This window comes from Balaenoptera acutorostrata, chromosome 15, assembly GCF_949987535.1.
Source record: "Balaenoptera acutorostrata chromosome 15, mBalAcu1.1, whole genome shotgun sequence".
Lineage (NCBI taxonomy): Eukaryota > Metazoa > Chordata > Mammalia > Artiodactyla > Balaenopteridae > Balaenoptera > Balaenoptera acutorostrata.
The window spans coordinates 37,084,180-37,104,097 of NC_080078.1; the positions used below are offsets into that span (position 1 = coordinate 37,084,180).

Sequence of the window (19,918 nt, forward strand, 5' to 3'; positions counted from 1 at the left end):
CCAGCCTAGAGGGCCCTGCGCGCGGCTTGGCGCCCTTGTGTCGCCGTCTCGCGTCCCAGCTCTGTGGGGCGCGTGCGTCCAGGTCGTTCCTGTGTCGTGTTCGGGCTGCCGGCGGAGCCTGGTTACCCGGGCCCCGCCCTGAGGGTCACCGTTCCCTTCCGTGCGCTGGGCGCCCGACCTTACCGCGGCTCAGCCGGCCGTGCCCGAGCTGCCGGCCATGGCCTTGTCGCAGCCTCCTACAGTAGGAGGCCGTTTTGTCCCGGTCAGGATCGACGGCCCCTGAGGGGTGTGTACTCATTTCTGGGCTGTGCGTGCACACACGATTCTGTTTTTTCTTGTGAGGTAGGTTTTTACTTGTGAAATAGGTTCCTTTTATAGATCTCCTTGACAGAGAATTGAGAGCTAAGGAGTGACTTGATCGAGGTCACATAATTCACCAGTGGCAGGTCCTCCAGTGGAATTTAGGGCCCCTTTGTCCTGTCTTCTGCTTTTTCCACCACAGCGTGCTCCCTGAAGCATGGGAACCTTCTTTTCATCTTGTCCTATAGTGTCTGGTAGAGTTGCCTGGGTAAGGTAGGCATTCCATAAATATTTACTGAATCATATTTATAAGAATCTGAGTATTTCGGTTGTTGGCCTCCAATATTTCCAGTTGTCAGTATTTTCATAGTGTCAGCCTATACTAGTCAAGGGATTATTTATTAAGTCTACTATGTGTAGCCAGTGTTACAGAGTCGATAGGACAGAGCCTTTGATTCAAGGGATCTGGCGAAAGGACTGAGGCAATTTCACAAATATCAGCAACACAAGGTAGGAAAGGGTAAGACATAAGCTGAACGCCGTGGGAATTCCAAGGAAATGAAAGTCGATTTTGGGGTTGGGGAAAATTATAAAAATCCTTGAGGGATTTGCCCGCAGCAGGGAGTGGGGCCACATTCCAGGCAGAGGGTAAGGTAAGAGCAAAGCCTTGAAAGCTTCAGAGATAAGCAAGTGAGAAAATCTGTAGTACTTTTTTTTACTAAATGTAATTCGGGTACATTTAGAGAAAGAGTTAGAGTTAGAAAATAAGTTCTTGTGGATCTACTATGGAGCGCTTGGAATAGAAGTGAAGAGATTGCATTTAATAAAGTAAATAAAGAACATCATTTGAGGGTTTTTGAGGGAGCTTCTTTCCAGGGCAGTTCATCTGGAGCTGAGTTTAAGGTGGGAACAAAAATGGAAGACAATGACCAGGTCATTATGCTATTTTTGCTTTTAGGTAGACTGGTGTTACACTCCTCTGAGGCATAGATCTTGATCCTTTTTTGGGGGGAGAAAAGGATTAAGCAGAGGTGATAATAATAAGCATCTGACGGGAATTCCCTGGCGGTCCAGTGATTAGGGCTCTGTGCTTCCACTTCAGGGGGCACCGGTTCTGTCCCTGGGGAACTAAGATCCCGCAAGCTGCGCAGCGCAGCCAAAAAAAAAAAAAAAAAAAAACCATCTGCCTAAGTCGCTTGAATATATTTCAAAGCAGGTTCATTTTCTTAGAATCTCATGTTGGGACTTAGTTTCTTCAAAAGTAACTACTGCTTCCACAACCTAAGTGTCCATCGACAGATGAATGGATAAAGAAGATGTGGCACATATATACAATGGAATATTACTCAGCCATAAAAAGAAACGAAATTGAGTTATTTGTAGTGAGGTGGATGGACCTAGAGTCTGTCATACAGAGTGAAGTAAGTCAGAAAGAGAAAAACAAATACCATATGCTAACACATATATATGGAATCTAAAAAAAAAAAAGCAATGGTTCTGAAGAACCTATGGGCAGGACAGGAATAAAGACGTAGAGAATGGACTTGAGGACACGGGGAGGGGGAAGGGTAAGCTAGGATGAAGTGAGAGAGTGGCATGGACTTATATAAACTACCAAATGTAAAATAGATAGCTAGTGGGAAGCAGCGCATAGCACAGGGAGAAGGGAGATCAGCTTGGTGCTTTGTGATCACCTAGAGGAGTGGGATAGGGAGGGTGGGAGGGAGACACAAGAGGGAAGAGATATGGGGATATATGTATATGTATAGCTGATTCACTTTGTTATAAAGCAGAAACTAACACACCATTGTAAAGCAATTATACTCCAATAAAGATGTTAAAAACAAATAAATAAAAATAAAACTTAGACTATGCAGGAATAAAGAATTATATGTGATACAAAAAAAAAAAGTAACTACTGCTTCCAGTCAGAACCAGTGGGCAGTAAAGCTCTTAGCATTGAGATCCTCATCATCTGGACCAAGGCTGAGCATATAATTGGAACTTGAACTGAATAAATGGAGTTCTGCCAGCGGTGCCCGTGAATTGGCAGGCCTGATTCATAACATAGGTAGGGAGCTGGTTAGTGAACAAGGGGAGAAGAAAGTGGGAAAAGAGACCCTATGAAAGGAAGAAGAGGAAGCAAGGCACAAAATGGTGAATTGTGAATGAGGGTCACTGATGATTGTCATCATTTAAAGTTTGGTGCCATAGTTCCTTACCCTTGCTGTGGAGCCCACAAAGGTCCCCTGAGTCTTTCCTTTTGATTTCACCTTTCCCTGCCTGGGCACAGTTTGAGAAATAATGAATGTCCAGCTGGAAAGCAATGAAAGCAAACACACGCAGTTTATTTTGAGATACCACACAACTGCCATAGTGGGCTGAATGGTTTTGCTGGGTGACTGGCTGCTTTAATGGTGCTGCTACTGGCTAACAAACAAACACTTTCTTTTTCCTTTTTCCATTTATAATAGTAATTGCCTTAGTTAGAGCTGCCTCTTTTAGAAGGTTGCTTGATCCTAGCCTGTCATTGGCTCTATACCCTATTAACTATCGTACTTTCATGATCCTCTTAGTACTCTGTAAAGCAGTTGACATTTCTTGCAACAAATGTTAGAGGAAAACTAATGGTCTGGACCCTTCTGGGTTTCTAGGTGAGAGGCTTTTGAGAATTCTGTGTAGTTGAGAAATGAATGAAAGTCAGTCGGGCTCTGCCCTAAAGGAGAGGAAAAATAACTGAAATACCATTTTTCTCATTTCTCTGACATACTTTTCTTTCTTCATAGCACCTGGAATGGATAAAAGTGGCAGTTTTTGTTACTTCCCATGAGGTTGTGTATCTGGAATGAGAACCATGAAATTAATCTAGAGTAGGACATTTCTACAGACATGGAATGGCACTGGGTGGCACCAGGAGGACTTGAAAGGAATATTTGAGGGCGAAGAGCTATAGAAGAGTTTGCCAACAGAAGGACTTATGGGAAACAAGTGATCAGAATCACCAATAGAGAAACCTTCAAAATTTCTTCAAGCAATGGAAAAATTGAGTCTTAGGTCAAATTAAGTAAAATCTATAATGAAGAGAAATCAGATAAAGTCTCAAATATCAAAAGTATGTTACTTAACACTAAGTGTAAATTTAGGAAAACAATCACAAGGACAGATCTTTTTAATACTTTTTTAACTACTGTAAAATTTTTATAAAACTTGGACTCATCTCTAAGAATTGCCATGATTCTGAAACTTGATAATATCCCAAATATGGAACAGTTCAGTGGAAAATAACACTTGAGAATACACCAGATTTACACAAGGAAGAAGATCTGAGAGTGGAAAAGTGCCAGTAACAAATACATTATTTATATACTTACAGATTACCTTGGTAAACATAAGAAACACTCAAGTTAAAGCTTAGTCTTTGAGAATGCTGTATTGAATGCAGTAAAAGTTGGATTTCATTCATATGGACAACAGAACCTACTAACTTTCTTCTTCACCGAAAGATACAACTGTTCCCGAATTCCAACTCTCTAGACATCCCACTGTCAGGGTAGCTTGGAGTATTTATCCAGGTGGATGGACTGCTGCCCAGTGAACACCAGATGCAGAGCAATATGAGCACTGTTTTCCTTTCTGGCAGTGAGGTAAAATCAGCTTGTTTTGGAAGAGGAGAAGCCACACTGCATCTCTGTTACACAATATTATTCTGTCCTTGCCTTTAAGGCTTTCACACTCCCTTGTGAAGCACCACTTTTTATTGAGATTTATCTTACCTGAGTCTGTCCCTCTTGTGAGCACGTCTCACCTCCTCTCTTCCTTTTGTGTCTTTTCCTGTATTCAGTTAGGGAGAATATGCAGGTATTCCTGTTATTCCTGACTGGTGCTGCTGCATCTGTCAAGGGAGAGAAGAAAAAGCGTTCAGAAGGGGGGTTCTGAAGACTGACCATCCATGTCTTGCAGGAGCAACAACTAGACTGGACCTTGCAGTGGCAACTTTCTGAGTTCAGACCTTTACTGCTAGACTAGCACTTCAATCATGAGCCCTTATCCTTTTTAGCCCATTACCCTTCAGTATAAATTCCTATGCCTTCTGGGGGGTGTTGTGTTAGTTGGGGGGATGGGGAGTTGTTTCATTTTTAATTTTTTTTTTCCAATTCAGTAATGCTTTTTCCTTTTTACCCCTGTTGATTGCCTGAAACCAAATTCAGTATGAATAAGAGAGGGAAATATACAACACTGAATTTGGAGGAGAAAATGAAGGTTCTAAGTAGGATTGAAGCGGGACGATCTCTTAAAAGTGTAATGGATGAATTTGGAATCAGTAAATCAACATTTTATGACATTAAAAAGAACAAGAAATTGATTTTGGACTTTGTACTGAAGCAGGACATGCCATTAGTAGGGGCTGAGAAGAGAAAGAGAACAACAGGAGCCAAATATGGTGACGTGGATGACGCAGTCTACATGTGGTACCAACAGAAACGCTCAGCTGGTGTCCCTGTGAGAGGCGTGGAGCTTCAGGCTGCTGCCGAGAGATTTGCACAGTGTTTTGGGCGAACAGACTTCAAAGCTAGCACTGGTTGGCTTTTTAGATTTCGAAATAGGCATGCAATTGGGAACCGAAAAGCATGTGGGGAACAAGTCCTACGTTCAGCTTCAGAAAATGTTGAGCCGTTTCGACAAAAACTGTCCATGCTTATCAAAGAGGAGAAACTGTGTCTTGCTCAGCTGTACAGTGGGGATGAGACTGACCTCTTTTGGAAGTCAATGCCAGAAAATACTCAGGCAAGCAGAAAAGATATCTGCCTGCCAGGGAGGAAAATAAACAAAGAACAATTGTCTGCTCTTTTATGTGCAAATGCAGATGGTACTCATAAGTTAAAGTCAATCATTATTGGAAAATCAAAGCTGCCCAGAAGTGTAAAAGAGGACACATGTACATTACCTGTGATATACAAACCTAGTAAAGATGTTTGGTTCACCAGAGAATCGTTTTCAGAATGGTTTTTTCAAAACTTTGTTCCTGAGGTCAAGCACTTTCAAGTTAATGTTCTAAGATTCCATGAGGAGGATGTCAGGGCCTTGTTACTTCTGGACAATTCTCCAGTTCACCCTTCCACTGAATCACTAACCAGTGAGGATGGTCGAATAAAATGCATGTTCTTTCCCCATGACACTTCAACCTTGATTCAACCAATGAATCAGGGTGTTATCTTGAGCTGCAAACGACTTTATAGGTGGAAGCAACTTGAGGAGAGTCTTGTAATTTTTGAAGAAAGTGATGATGAGCAAGATAAAGGAGAAAAAGGAGTTTCCAAGATTAAAATCTACAACATAAAAAGTGCAATTTTTAACTGGGCAAAGAGTTGGGATGAAGTAAAACAAATAACCATAGCAAATGCATGGGAAAATCTTCTTTACAAAAAGGAACCTGAATATGATCTTCAAGGCTTAGAAGATGGGGATTATAGAGAAATTCTTGAGAAATGTGGGGAGTTGGAAACCAAGCTGGATGACGATAGGGTGTGGTTAAATGGGGATGAAGAAGAAAAGGGCAGCCCCCCGAAAACAAAAGGTGGAATTACAAAGGAAGTTGTTCAAAAAGCGGGAGCTGAGGAGCAGACTGCTGAATTTAAGTTATCTGCTGTAAGAAAGAGTTTGGACTACCTTCTTGACTTTGTTGATGCGACACCTGAGTTTCAAAGGTTCCATTTTACACTGAAAGAGATGCAACAAGAAATAATCAAGAAGCAGTTCCAGAGTAGAATCCGTTCTAGAATTGGTAGCTTTTTGAAACGTAGGCCTCATAATATTAAGGATTCCTTCAATATGCCTTCAACTTCTGGTTGTAGTAATTAGATATTGTGTTTAAAGATTTCTGCAGTTATGTAATGATACATGAACTAGACTTGTTGTGAACTGTCATTGTTTTTATCAACTGACCTCACTTTGCACAGCAATGCCCATTTATATTGTTTATAAAATACACGATTTGAAAGTAATAAATTTGGGGCTTTTTGATGTATAAATATGTTCATTAATCTATATTATTTTCTATTTTAGACAAGGACTTGAATAATGAGGAACTATTGTCCCAGATTATCTAAGGTGGAATGGATGTGGGGAAAGCATTAAAGTCTAAATGTATTCGCAGCATATAACAAAGAAGCTATATATATGCTGACTAGTTATTTAAGAAGATAAGGACAGACTTGGTTTTCAATTTAATGGTATGACATACTCTGCTCTTGTAAATGAGTTACCACCTGTTTAGTGTTTGTTTTCTCCTTATTGTGGAAGTAACATATGCTGATTATAGAAAAGATATATAAGAAAGATAAAAAGCACCCAAATTCTATCAACTGATGATAGGCTCACTTAACACTTTGGTATATTTTCATGTATTTTAAAAAATAGGTAAGTTACATTGTAAATACAATTTTATATCTTATTGTCTTAACATTTTTGTTACTTATAAAATTAGCATTTGTGAACTACAATGAGGTATCACATCACACTGGTCAGAATGGCCATCATCAAAAAATCTACAAACAATAAATGCTGGAGAGGGTGTGGAGAAAAGGGAACCCTCTTGCACTGTTGGTGGGAATGTAAATTGATACAGCCACTATGGAGAACAGTATGGAGGTTCCTTAAAAAACTAAAAATAGAACTGCCATATGACCCAGCAATCCCACTACTGGGCATATACCCTGAGAAAACCATAATTCAAAAAGAGACATGTACCACAATGTTCATTGCAGCTCTATTTACAATAGCCAGGACATGGAAGCAACCTAAATGTCCATCATCGGATGAATGGATAAAGAAGATGTGGCACATATACACAATGGAATATTACTCAGCCATACAAATTGAGTTATTTGTAGTGAGGTGGATGGACCTAGAGTCTGTCATACAGAGTGAAGTAAGTCAGAAAGAGAAAAACAAATACCGTATGCTAACACATATATATGGAATCTAAAAAAAAAAAAAAAAGGTTCTGAAGAACCTAGGGGCAGGACAGGAATAAAGACACAGACGTAGAGGATGGACTTGAGGACACGGGGAGGGGGAAGGGTAAGTTGGGATGAAGTGAGAGAGTAACTGACATATATACACTACCAAATGTAAAATAGATAGCTAGTGGGAAGCAGCTGCATAGCACAGGGAGATCAGCTCCGAGCTTTGTGACCACTTAGAGGGGTGGGATAGGGAGGGTGTGAGGGAGACAAAAGGGAGGAGATATGGGGATATATGTGTATGTATAGCTGATTCACTTTGTCATAAAGCAGAAACTAACACACCATTGTGAAGCAATTACACTCCAATAAAGATGTTTAAAAAAAAAAAGAAAAACAAAAAAAAATTAGCATTTGTGGAGACACCTTTCAAGCCTAGGGTAGAATGGACTGTGGAAGAAGATGAGGGGGAATATCAGATGATTATATTGGACAGCACTCTACTTCAATGCATTAAACATCTGTTTTTCCCCCAATGGTCATAAAGTCCCAGAATAAATGACTGGCAGTCACACCCTTTTCAAAAGTATTCATTGAGGGAGTTCCCTGGTGGCCCAGTGGTTAGGATTCCAGGTTTTCACTGCCCGTCTGGGGTTCAACCCCTGGTTGGGGAACTGATATTCCGCAAGCTTCGTGGCACAGCAAAAAAAAAAAAAAAAAGCATTCATTGATTTTGCAAATTCCACGTTGCTAGGCACAGAGTGTGGTGTTGGGCGTTTAGAATTACAAAGAAAAGGAATAGGAACAAACCAGCGTTTGGATGTGTAAGAGCTAAGATGAGTACAGAGAGGGCTTTGCGAGTGCTTGGGTGGTAGGGGACATATCTGAGCTGGGCAAGTGTGACTTCTGAGCTGGCCTTTACAGTGTGGGGGAAAGAGGGAGAAGGGCAGTCCGGGCAAAGGGGAGCGTTTGCACAGGCTGTTCGGTGTGAGAGTGCATCTCCCCTCGGAAGCGGCAAGGTCCCTGGATGGCTGCTGTACGGGCCGCTAGCAGAGAAGAGGAGCAAAGACAAATCAGGGCCAGATTTTCAGTGCCCTTGGAGGTCATCCTAAGGTTTTAGACTTCGGGCTGGACCCACGTAAAGTCCTGTCGGCTCTACGTCCTGAATGTCTCACCTCGTGTCCACTTCTCCCTCCTCACTGCTCGTTTCCTGGTCCAGGAGGCATTACTCTCTGCACCTGTCTCCTTAGTCTCCCGCTCTGCTTTCCCGTCCTCTCCCATCCGTTCCCCGCCCTGTAGCCAGACAGAGCTAACACAAAATTGAAGAGGTACCTCGCGTGCTTAAGAGCTTTCGTGGGCTTCTAGGCCCGCCCTTCTCCGACCCCGAGACGCCCCTTCCCACTTGCCCACCCCCGCCCAGCTCTGTGCTCGCCGCCTGCGGGACCACTAGGGCGGGCCTAGACGCCCGGCCCCGCTGTCGGCCCCGGGTTAGCGCGCCCACCTGCGGACAGGGAAGTTTCGGGGAGTATTGTCGCGTCGCTGGTAACCGCTCGTAACCTCCTGGGTGGAAGGAGACGGAAAGCCTTCGCAGCGCCGCCCGGCCCAAACGCCAGAGTCTTAGCCCGCAGACGGCGCGAGGCCAGGTCTAGCCGGGGAGGGGCGGGGCCTGCGCGGAGTGTGGGCCTGAGGAGGGGGCGCGCCCCGGCGCAGCCGTGGAGCGCGTGCCCGCGGGCCCCCGGGTGCGGTGCGAGCGTAGGTTCCCCGGGACTGCGGGCGGAGGGCGGCCTTGAAGGGAGATGCGGCAGGTGCGTGCGGCCGGGGCGAGGCGGCTGCCGAGCGCCACCACCCCCTAGCCGTTGCTCCTCCCGGGCCGGCTTGGGAGCTGTCCTCCATGGGACCAGCCGGTGGGGCACACGGCCGGTTCTAGGGACGCGGCGCCCTGTCCCAGATGCCGCCGGAAGCTAAGCTGCGGGACGCGCAGACTCGTTGGCTTTGCCCAAGCCTGAGAAAGGACTGAAGTTTTGGGTTCTGGAAATCATTCCTGAAGATGAGAGCTGCTCGGAGAAACCCAAGCACCTCGCTCTTGTACCAGTGGCTGGGGCAGGATTCCCAAACTTAACCTGGACCCCCTGCCAAGAGAACGCGAAATTCCCTCAAGAGCAGCTTCACCCTCTGAGTGGGGAACCACACCCAGGATTTAGAACGTTTTCCTGCCTAGAGGGAAAGTGGGGATGGAGAGGCAAACACAATTCCTCGTTATGTCCAAAACACACCCTAGGATTTCAGAAACTTCTTAGTATTTTCTTTTCCCATCCTTTCTGCCTGAAGAAATCTATCTCCCTGAAGCAGCTTTGGATCCTGGTGAGTCACCAGTTTTGATTTCTTAACAGAAGCTTCTGGGACATTCAAGGTGTCTCAGTGATGAATTGAGGACATTAACTGGAAGATTTGTCAGAATTGGGGCGGGGGCTGTGCCATTTTTCATTAACCATTTTGTCATTATTGAATTCACCTAGACCATTACTTCTGCCTCCTAACTGCGTTATTGAGACCTGTAAGTTCTTTCCTTACTGCAGTAAAAATTCTTAAAGTGATTTGATAGCTTTCCCTGGAAAAAAACTAAACAACTTGGTACTGTTTTAACACTTCCTCTGGTCTCTGGTGTTATGGGGCTTTGTCCCCATTGATGTCGGGCCTGCTGCTTTTAGTCTGCCTCTGCCAGGCTTCTGCTTACATGTGGTACTGATTCTCCACCCAGGAGCCTTTCTGCTGGTCTCATGTGCTACCTTTGCTACAAGGGTGTGTGGCTATTGCTCACGGTCAGTCCACATCTCCCAGTTCTCCTTTGTACCCATTTGGACTGAAGGGGCAGGGGTCTTTATTGCCCCCAGCATTAGTCTCCCTTTGACGAAAAAGCCTGTTGGAATCTGTTCTGGTTTCTTTTTCAAGAGGACTAGTGGGGTAAAAATAATAATGTAAAACATATGTGTGTAGTGTAAAAGTATATATACTTGGCCCTCCCTTGCAGTGCCTTCATGGGACCCTGCAGTAAGGGCCTCTGACCTGCTTTCTGAAATATGACTATAACGATGAAGTCATCAATCCTGTCTGTCAATAGCAGACTGCTCCCCAGAATTCCTGCCAGCGTGGTCTTTTTTTTGGCTGTACCACATGGCTTGTGGGATCTTAGTTCCCCAACCAAGGACTGAACCCAGGCCAACTTGCCAGTGAAAGCGCCAAGTCCTAACCACTGGACCACCAGGGGATTCCCCAGCGTGGTCTTACATTGCTCTTACTACCAGGTACTTAAGAAGAAAGGCATGGTGGTGTGCTGAATTGGGCGATTGGGATTGACATGTATACGCTGATGTGTATAAAATTGATGACTAGTAAGAACCTGCAGTATAAAACAAACAAACAAAAAAAAACAACTAAAAAAAAAAAGGCAATTTGACGGTTTTATCTACCCACAGGTGGCACAAATAGATGAGTATTTTCTATGTGCCAGGCTCTGTGCTAAGTGTTTTACATGCAGTATTTTGTGACATCACCTCATGAAAACAAGGCCAAGAAGAGCTCTGCATGTTAAGTTTGTTAGAAGGGGAGTTAGACTGGGGACTGGGTGAAGTCTACTATTGGAAAGCCTTCTTAGTGCCAGGAGTGAACACCTGGGGGTCCTCTTGCTCTGGCTCAAACTGTAGTACTCCAGGTAGGAGCAATACCAGTTAGACTACATCCTAAGATCTGTATGGATGGTATTATGGGGGATGAGGGATAAGGATCTGAAGGGGAGGGGTGCTTTCTATTCTCATGAGGTTTACAATCCACATAAGTTGCCATCTTAACCAGAGTGCTTACTAACGTCAACTTTACACCACCCACCCACTTCATGGCATCGGCAGCCACAACAGCCCTGTCCTGCTCCTACCACTGTCCATTCCACATTAATCTCTTTCAAATCCTCACCTCCCTTCCCTGACCCCCAAGCCCCGCACTACCACTGCCCTCCTGAGGATAAGAGAACGTTACAGAAATGAGAAACAGATATAAGCAAGGGTGGGGGGCACGCAGGGTTATTTCCTTTACTTAAACGTGCTATATTTAATAGCCTGTTGCCAATGGAATGTTTCATCTTTTTCTCCCAAAAAACAGCTAGTTAGATATTTTCCTCCAGGGCCAAATCCTGAGATGTTTTCCTAGCATCAGAATTTCCTCCTCCTAGAATTCTCCCTGGTATTCTACCTCTTTCCCATAGAAACACACTCCTAGAATTCTCCCTGGTATTCTACCTCTTTCCCATAGAAACACACTCCTAGAATTCCTATTCCTGATTCCCCATTCTGAAATGTAATGCTGTCCCCTAATAATTTTGCCCTCTCCTATATCTCCCTCCACTAATGGGCAATAACGCAATTATATCAGAACCATCTTTTCCTGGGAACCATTTGCTCGACCAAAATAACTTGTCTTTGATGAGCCAGATCTTCCTTTATCTACTTTGCAAGAAAGTAAACATTCTAAACAATCAAAAGACAATGTTCAGGGCGTCCCTGGTGGCGCAGTAGTTAAGAATTCGCCTGCCAACGCAGGGGACACGGGTTCAAGCCCTGGTCCAGGAAGATCCCACATGCCGCGGAGCAACTAAGCCCATGTGCCACAACCACTGAGACTGCGCTCTAGAGCCTGCAACCCACAACTGCTGAGCCTGCGTGCCACAACTACTGAAGCCCGCGCGCCTAGAGCCCGTGCTCCGCAACAAGAGAAGCCACCGCAGTGAGAAGCCAGCGCACTGCAATGAAGAGCAGCCCCTGCTTGCCTCAACTAGAGAAAGCCCGTGCGCAGCCACGAAAACCCAACGCAGCCAAAAAAAAAAAGAGAATAATTTTTTTTTAAGTTAAAAAATAAAAAAAGACAACGTTCACGGCTGTACACCATAGAAGGAAAAAAAAAAACCTTCTAGAACATCCTTATGACATCACCCCAAGCAGCCACTGGACTTGACCCTTTGTTACCACATAGCAGTCCCAGCCTGGAGCCAGCCAGGGCCACACGCTCCCTCCCTCAGCCTGTCTGTTGTCACCATTGTCAGAACCCTCCTTAGCAACCAAGTAAGACCACAAAGAGAAAGCCAGGTCCTCTACCCAAAGCAGGTGGAAGACCGATCAACACTGGAGGCCAAGTCAAAGGCCCTCAATGATGAGTCACACACTCATGTTTCCTGAAGATATTTATTACCATCCAAACATATTTTCAACAGGGAAAGGCGTGATTCCTAATTTCCCCAGGATCCACGTTTTCAAAGTCTCCCAGGGAACCCACCTTTCATGGAACCCTCTGAGGACTTGATCTCTGCAAAGGGTAAACTAATTAAGACCCCGGTTTCCTCTGCCAATTCCTGGGCTGACCTGCAAATTCCATCTTACTATTTCTCTTAGGTCTCTGGTTCCTTTTTGTTTGAGGTGACAATTACATGCATGACCTGCCAATGAGCCCTACTGTCAGGCCACTGAGGGCACTGTGGTGGCTGCCCGGGATTGCTTGTGGCTTCTCAGCCAGGACTTCAGAAGAGCTGCAACTCACCACCAGTCTTTCGGTGCCTCCAGCTGATCTCCCAGGAGACCTGGCCCCTCTTCTTTGGTCTCAAGGGCTTCAGGAGCCCAAAAGCTCCTGATGAATGTCCCAAGTGAGGAAGCAATACCAGGAAGTCTGTGGATTCCCAAAGTTGTTGGGATACACACTGGACACAGTAAGGCACCCAAGTCTCAAGTTGGCTAAATATGCTGAGGGGGTAGGTGTGCCCTGAGACTGGAAGAACTTCAGAGGGGATTCCACCCTGAGAGGGTCACTTCAAAGACTTGCCATCCTCAGGAGTTCCAACAGAATTCCTTTTCAGTTTTCCGCTAATCCTTTGCTGCCTCTGCACCTCCCTCACAACGACCCTCCCCTGGTTCCTCTTTGGAGTAATTACCTTAAAGATGCAGATCATGCTGGGTAAGGAATACCAGCTCTTAACAAGAGGCCCCTCTGAATATGCCACCTTATCTGGGCCCAAAAGAAATCCCATTGTTTCTATCCAGTGTGAGTTCTCTGATGACTCATAAGGCGTGAACTCCGAGAAAAGCTTTCTCCACATTCGGAACATTTATAGGGTCTCTCTCCTGTATGGGTTCTCAGATGACGAATCCGATTGGAGCTGTGAGAGAAACTGTCTCCACACTCATGACAGGTATAGGGTTTCTCTCCTGTGTGAATTCTCTGGTGTCTGATTAAGTTGGATCTATGAGAGAAGTTTTCCCCACAGAGGGTACATTTATATGGTTTCTCTCCTGTGTGTGTTCTCTGGTGTCTGGTGAGGTGCATGCCCTGCCGGAAGCTTTTCCCACAAGTTAAACACTGAAAGAGTTTCTTCTCTGCCTTGTGGGTCCCATGATTGGCAAGAAAGAGGGTGCTGTCACTCACTGCTTCCCCACACTCAGAGAAGGGGTACAGCCTCTCTTTCTCGTGAGTTCTTTCGTGAATGACAAGGTGAGAACTGCGAGAGAAACTTTTCCCACACTCGGAACACTTATAAGGTCTCTCTCCTGTGTGAATTCTCTGGTGCCTAAGGAGGTTGGAACTGTGAGCAAAGATCTCCCCGCACTCAGGGCACTTGTAGGGCTTTTCACCTGTGTGCGTTCTCTGGTGCCTGTGGAGGTTGGAGTTGCAAGAGAAGCTCTTTCCACACTCGTTACATTGATAGGGCTTCTCGCCTGTGTGGGTACGCTGATGCCGAGTCAGGTGGGTATTCTGACTGAAGCTTTTTCCACAGTCGGGGCACTTATGGCCCTCCTCTCCCAAGTGTGCTCTGTGTAGTGACAAAAAGTGTGGATTCCTGCCGAAGATTTCAGCACGCCCCACACCCATACACAGTCTTTCTGCTGCATGTATTCTCTGGTGCCTAATCAGGTTCGAGTTGTTAGAGAAATTTTTGCCACACAAGGGACATAAATGGAGCTTCTTCGGCCGCAGTTCCTTTGGCCGCCCCAGTTCTCTGCAACTTGTGGCTCCCACTAAGGACTGCTCCATCCGAACCTCTGGGGGAGGCTCCCAATGCTCTTCGGCCCTGTCACGAGGCCTTCCCTGCTCAGGACTCCAGGGTACCTCCCCTCCGGCCTGGCCAGGCAGCAGCGCCCGAGGGTGGATGCTCTCAGGGCAAACGGACTGAGCACTTTCTTCCAGGTTGTCAAATTTCTCTTCCCCTGGAAGATCGAGAGAAACCAAACCCGTGTTATTTCTACACCAGAGAACAGGAAATCCCATGTGTGCTACTGCCTGTAGGTCAGAAGTCCAGAAGGGCTGGCTCTACCTCAGTTTCCCATCTTCCCCATATAGGTAAAGCACCGTAGACAGGCATCCACATAAGGGGTGGGGCCGTCACTCAGGAATCAGAGCTCAAACCAGTCTTGAATTCCCTTGTAGGGGCCCTGACCTCCCTCTCCAACTGAGCCTCTGGCTTCTGCCCTTGGGGAATGGGTGAGATGGAGCAGGACTGGGACTAGGGTGGGCAAATGAGCCCAGGAGTGAATGCCTCCTTACACTTTGCACCCTGAGTACCTCGCCTGCCATCACTGGGATGGAAGTGGGCAGTGGGGACACTGGACGAATGTACCTCCCTGGCAGTGGTGATGGGCTAGCCTTACACCAAGACCCTCAAATGCCTCATTCCCAACAGTGGGAGGATAGCTGCGCAGGCAGCTCAACTGTGTTTCTTACCTGGAGCTGGGCTCCTGGGGCTCAGGCCCTCCTTGCAAGTCTGGACACTGGGATCCCAGGGCTTTCCTTCTTGTTCCACCTGGGTGCTCAGGGCCTCCTGACTGGGAACCTGAGACTCTGTTCACAATGAAAGAAAAGGATTTCTGTGTCACCATTGTCCTCTACCAGGCAGGGCAAACAAAGATAGTCTTGTTCCCTGCCTTCAGTGAATGGATACAGAAATCTGACAGCAATTACTTGGAACATACACTAAACTCTTCCCACTGGTTACCCCTAGAGAAAGAAATTAGAGGAAGGAGACTGTGGCTTTTTCTTTTTACACTTTTGTAGTACTGGGGATTTTTTGCAATGAGAATGTAAAACTTTTGTAATTAAAACAACAATCAAACAAACAAACATGGTCAGGGTGGTCAGTTACTTGAGGAATCAGTTTAATACTGTGAAAGAGCCTTGACTCTTATGGATACATATAAAATAGAACTAAGTTTGACTGGGCAACTCCAGAAGGAGAAAATGTAATATGATGGACAATCAGAAAAGGACCTGGGGCTCTGAGAGGACCCTGAGATTAAAACCCAAAAGTGCCACCCTGTGCTATGCTCACTCTAACTCCAGCAAACACGGACTTTAAAAAGTTTAGTTTCAAGAACTTGTGATCCAAACTCTTCCTATTTAGCACTCACTGAAACAGCTGTGCTCAACTTAGGGCACCAAGCCACAGCACAGTGACAGAAAACCTGGAGAAGGCCCCCGTGAAGGCAACCAAACCCAGCAGTGACCCCCTTGCAACATTAGTGCAAGTGAGATGATAGCTGTGCTTCTCTTTACGAAAACCTCATGTATGAAAACAAAGTGCAGTGTGACTCTTCTACCGGGTGTGCATCAATATAGCTATAATGGTAACGTACACAATCCTGTTTTATGTTGTTTTTTAAGACTCCCCCAACTTTTTATTATGAGAATTTTCATACATGCAGAAAAAATGAAGGAATTATACAATACCCACACACTCTCCACCTAAATCCAACTACCAGTTTTTGGTCATATTTCACAGACCTCATTTTTAATCTCTGCATAATAGTTCAACACATAGATGCATCTTAATTTATATCTAACTTACTCAGACCCTGTTTTAGATATATATCATTTCAAATTTCCACAAAGCCTTCCCCCTTCCTGAATTCTTAAGGACTGGGACAGCCACTGAGCTGGAATGTTGATGCCAGTGCCCCTGAAATTTGTGCCTCTGGGGAAGAGCCCAGAAATACTAATGGAGCATAGAAAACATAAGTGAGGTCAGAAGAATAAGCATTTTGAACTTGCAAGGCATCAAGAACTTAGAGCCCTAGAGCATCCTGTGATCTGTGTGTGAGGGGTGGGAAGTGGGGATGGGGTGGGGGGAGGGGATGGGCACCATTGGATTTGACTTGTTCTGCCTTAGGAAGTTCATTATGGCTCAGACTCCCCGCCCTCAGCCCTGGCAGCTGGGGCCCTTAAGTGTGCCAACTGTGGCACCTGGCAAATATTTAAGTGATCTTAGTCCAAGGGACTTTAGACAAAGGCAGGTCGTCTGGCTAAACTCAGAACTTATACCCGGGAGGTGAGCGCCTAAGGGACAGGACCTTGGTCAGAAATGGCTCAGCCTTCATCCCTGGAAAAGAAGTCCTTACCCAGTGAGTCCACATTCTCATAACTCTCCTGCACCGTGTCCTGGGAGAGGGCCCTCTTACTAGGATGCTGATGCCCCCACTCCTCCTGGGAGATGTACATAGCCACGTCCTCTAAGCTCTCAGGCAACTGAAACAGCACAAGATCGCCTTTAGGCCCTGAGGCACCAAGAACAATTCAAGCAGAGTCATGGGTTAAAGGGGCAAAACCCAGGTGTGCTGAGGACACATTTCAAGGGGAAGAAGTGAGGTGTGGAGGACAAATAAAGAAGGTGGGGGAGATGCATGTGGTGAGGTAGAAAGGATCCTCTCCAAGTGGCAAAAGGACCCCACCCCCACAAGAGCAACTTCGGGGAGACAATGGGAACTTCCACATCACCTGGGGCCCAGTCAGCTCCTTGTCTTCCATGTTTCCTTCGGGAGGAAAGAGAGAAAGCCAGGGAGCAGATAATGCTGAAGGTGACAGAAATTATGATGAGAACGGCATTCCTAATTCTTGGCAACCCAAGGATTATCACAACACAGTATCCATTCCCCAACACCCAGTCTCTGCTCTGAGGATCGAACACTGAACAAAAGAAGGCAATCGAGTAATAATAAAGCGGTATTCAAAACAACAGAGTACCAGCAGTCTTCCCTGCTGGCCCAAGCATTAAAGCCCTCAATCATTCACTGAGCTCTAAATGTCTCCGTTCTGCATACAAAAGGGCTTACTAAGAGATCCCCCTCCCTCCACCCACCCCAAGAGGAATCCAAACCACTTCTAGGTCTTTCACGCTACATCTGGAAACCTTCAGGTCAGAAATGCCCCCTCCTTGGCAGCCATGCTGCATTCTGCTGGTGTCAGGGGCAACCCCAAAGCGCCTCCTCCCTCCCACTTGCCCAGAGAACTGTTCCTCACCCCTCTCCTTTACAGTCTGGGGATCCCTTTTGGGGCTGGGGCCTAGCAGCTCCTGCAGCCTGCGGCCAGGGCTTCGCTCAGTCTCCATTGGCTCCAGCTTGAAGCTCGGTGACTCTCGTGCTGTTTCCAGAGGCAAAGGCTCCTCCAAAAGCACTTCTGTTCCCCGCCCATGGTTTGTCACCTGGGAACCAACCCACATCACTCACCATCACAACAGGGCCCGAAAGGAAGGGAAATTAGTACAGAATTCTGAGGGCAAGCCTTCAACGGAGAACCACTGGCAATCCCTTTGGACCCACCAAGAGAGAAGAATGGATTACACTAAAACCAAACTTTTCTGACCCCGTGTACACCTGAGAAAATGTGTGTGAGGGGTGGGGGGAGTTCACTTCCAGTGCACACCTTCCCCACACAGCTCTTCTGACACACCTCACTCCCTCTCGCTTTCCCCCACCTTTTCAAGATGCGTCCATTCCTGACTACTGGGTAAGTTAAACTTGGGTGGCCCTGGGGCAAGTGGCCTCAGAGCTTCAGTGCCAGTTTTTTAAGTCCACTATTAACTGCCACCCAGCTTTGTAGAGATTAGACTGCTGACTGTAATTTAACAATAGCTAACAGCTATTAAGCACTAACTGTAAACCAGTAGTGTGATCAAAACTACATCCTGCTCTCTCTAATGCTCAAAACAACCCTAGAGAGATATTTTACCAAATCTGAGACCCAAAGAAATTAAGTAACTTGCCCAAAGTCCCAAAGCTAGTACGAAGCAGAGTGAGCATTTGAACCTAGCGAGCTAACTCCTGGGCTCACACTGATGCAGAGACACTGCCTCCACGTGGAAACAGGGCACTCTTCACTGCTCGCTCTGTCCACTTGGGGAAAATCTGGAGAATAAAAGTTCCTCGCTAAACTACAAAAAGGCTTCTTGCCCACCTAAGGTCTACTCAGGGCAACCAAATAAATTCGTAGGGGTAACTGGGCCAACGCGATGTCCCAGTCCTCAGGGCCAAACAAACCGCAAATAAAACAGCTCTTTCTCTCACCTGTTGCCTCAGTCTCCCAAGCTCTTTCTGCATATCCTCCACCAGAGTCACCGCTTCCTCGCCGCTCTCCGGATGCAGCTCCTGCACCCTGCTCTGGATCTCCTGGGGCAGGATGGTCAGAAACTGCTCCAGCACCAACACCTCCAGGATCTGCTCCTTGGTACGCATCTCAGGCCGCAGCCACCCATGGCAAAGCTCCTGGAGCCGACTGAGGGCTTCCCGGGGCCCAGCGGCCTCTTGGAAGCGGAACCGTCTGAAGCGCTGATGGGAGGCCTCCGGACTGGGTCCTGGGTCTGTCGGGGGCAGCTCCTGGCTCCAGGCGAAGTCCTCCTCCAGTTTCACTATCAGGAGCCCTTCCCGGTCCTGGAAGCCCGGACCCGACGCCATCTTCAGGTCCCCACACCGCCTTGGCCCCTAAACCAGCTGCGCCCAGTTAGGAAGGCGCCCCGGGCCCCGCGCAAGGATGGCGGGCGTCCACAAGAGCCGGGGGCCCCGAAGCCCCAAATCCCGGTCGAGGAGCCCGGCTCCAGGGCGGGCGCAGCCGGCTCCGGCGCCTCGGCGTCAGTCGTTTGCAGGCGCCGCCGCACCACCCCCTGGCCCGCCCCCGCCAGGACCGCCCCAGGGCAGGACCTAAGCACCAGGCTTTCTCCCTTGCCGCGGACTCACGCAGGACTCGGAGCTCGACTCCCACGCCGGAAGTCTCAGAGCGCGTTAGGCGTCAACAACCAACGGCGCCTGCTCCGGACCAACTTCCCGGTCACGTTCGGAGAACTCTAGCGCCCATTGGGTCAGGTCTCGCCACACACTCACCGCTGACCAACCAGAAGAAAAGATTTGCCTGCAGGGGCGGGACGAGCGAGGGGCCAATTGGGGACGAGAGGCGGGGCCATCGGGTGAGCTCCGGGATCTCGGAAACCCCTGGGAGCCGGAATCCGTAGGTCGGTTAGTGGAAATTAAGCCCAAATCGGGTGTGACCGGCGGACTACCAGGGTCAGAATCCCTCGTAAAGCTTACTTAAGTGCAGATCTCCGAGTTACGCGAGATCCTGTGCCTCTGAGTGTCGGGGTGGGGCCCGAAAATCTGAATTGTTAACAAGCTCCTCCACAGACAAGTGGAAAAATTCTTCCCCCACAGACAAATTTGAGAATCGCTGTCCGGGTCAAAACGGATTTCAAGGTGGTCCCCACCCGCTGCAGTTAGGCGGAGCTGCAGCAGAGGGTCCACCCGCCCGCGCAGCCTCCAAGGCATTTGAGCCAGGGTCCACTCGGCCGCCTGCTCGGTGCCTGGGAGAGG

At 47.2% G+C, this 19,918-nt stretch overlaps 2 protein-coding genes across 4 annotated transcripts; one reads left to right on the forward strand and one right to left on the reverse strand.

The window, feature by feature from the left end:
- The first annotated feature begins 91 nt into the window (after nucleotides 1-91).
- On the forward strand, nucleotides 92-6,304 carry TIGD7 (tigger transposable element derived 7). Of its 2 annotated transcripts, XM_007181575.2 has the most exons (3): nucleotides 92-342; nucleotides 3,087-3,944; nucleotides 4,509-6,304. In XM_007181575.2, exon 3 carries the CDS (start codon nucleotides 4,510-4,512, stop codon nucleotides 6,157-6,159), a length of 1,650 nt encoding a protein of 549 aa, XP_007181637.2. In that variant the 5' UTR covers nucleotides 92-342; nucleotides 3,087-3,944; nucleotide 4,509; the 3' UTR covers nucleotides 6,160-6,304. The 2 variants fall into 2 exon arrangements, with proteins under 2 accessions (XP_007181637.2, XP_057385864.1); XM_057529881.1 differs by lacking the exons at nucleotides 92-342; nucleotides 3,087-3,944 and having other exon boundaries at nucleotides 4,522-4,599; nucleotides 4,700-6,304.
- Nucleotides 6,305-12,485: 6,181 nt separating this feature from the next.
- Nucleotides 12,486-19,332, reverse strand: ZNF263 (zinc finger protein 263). Of its 2 annotated transcripts, none has more exons than XM_057529878.1 (6): nucleotides 18,626-19,332; nucleotides 17,583-17,763; nucleotides 17,061-17,095; nucleotides 16,685-16,811; nucleotides 15,015-15,131; nucleotides 12,486-14,500 (listed from the first exon to the last, which is right to left on the reverse strand). In XM_057529878.1, exons 1-6 carry the CDS (start codon nucleotides 19,010-19,012, stop codon nucleotides 13,332-13,334), a joined length of 2,016 nt encoding a protein of 671 aa, XP_057385861.1. In that variant the 5' UTR covers nucleotides 19,013-19,332; the 3' UTR covers nucleotides 12,486-13,331. The 2 variants fall into 2 exon arrangements, with proteins under 2 accessions (XP_057385861.1, XP_057385860.1); XM_057529877.1 differs by having other exon boundaries at nucleotides 17,061-17,134.
- Nucleotides 19,333-19,918: the final 586 nt, after the last annotated feature.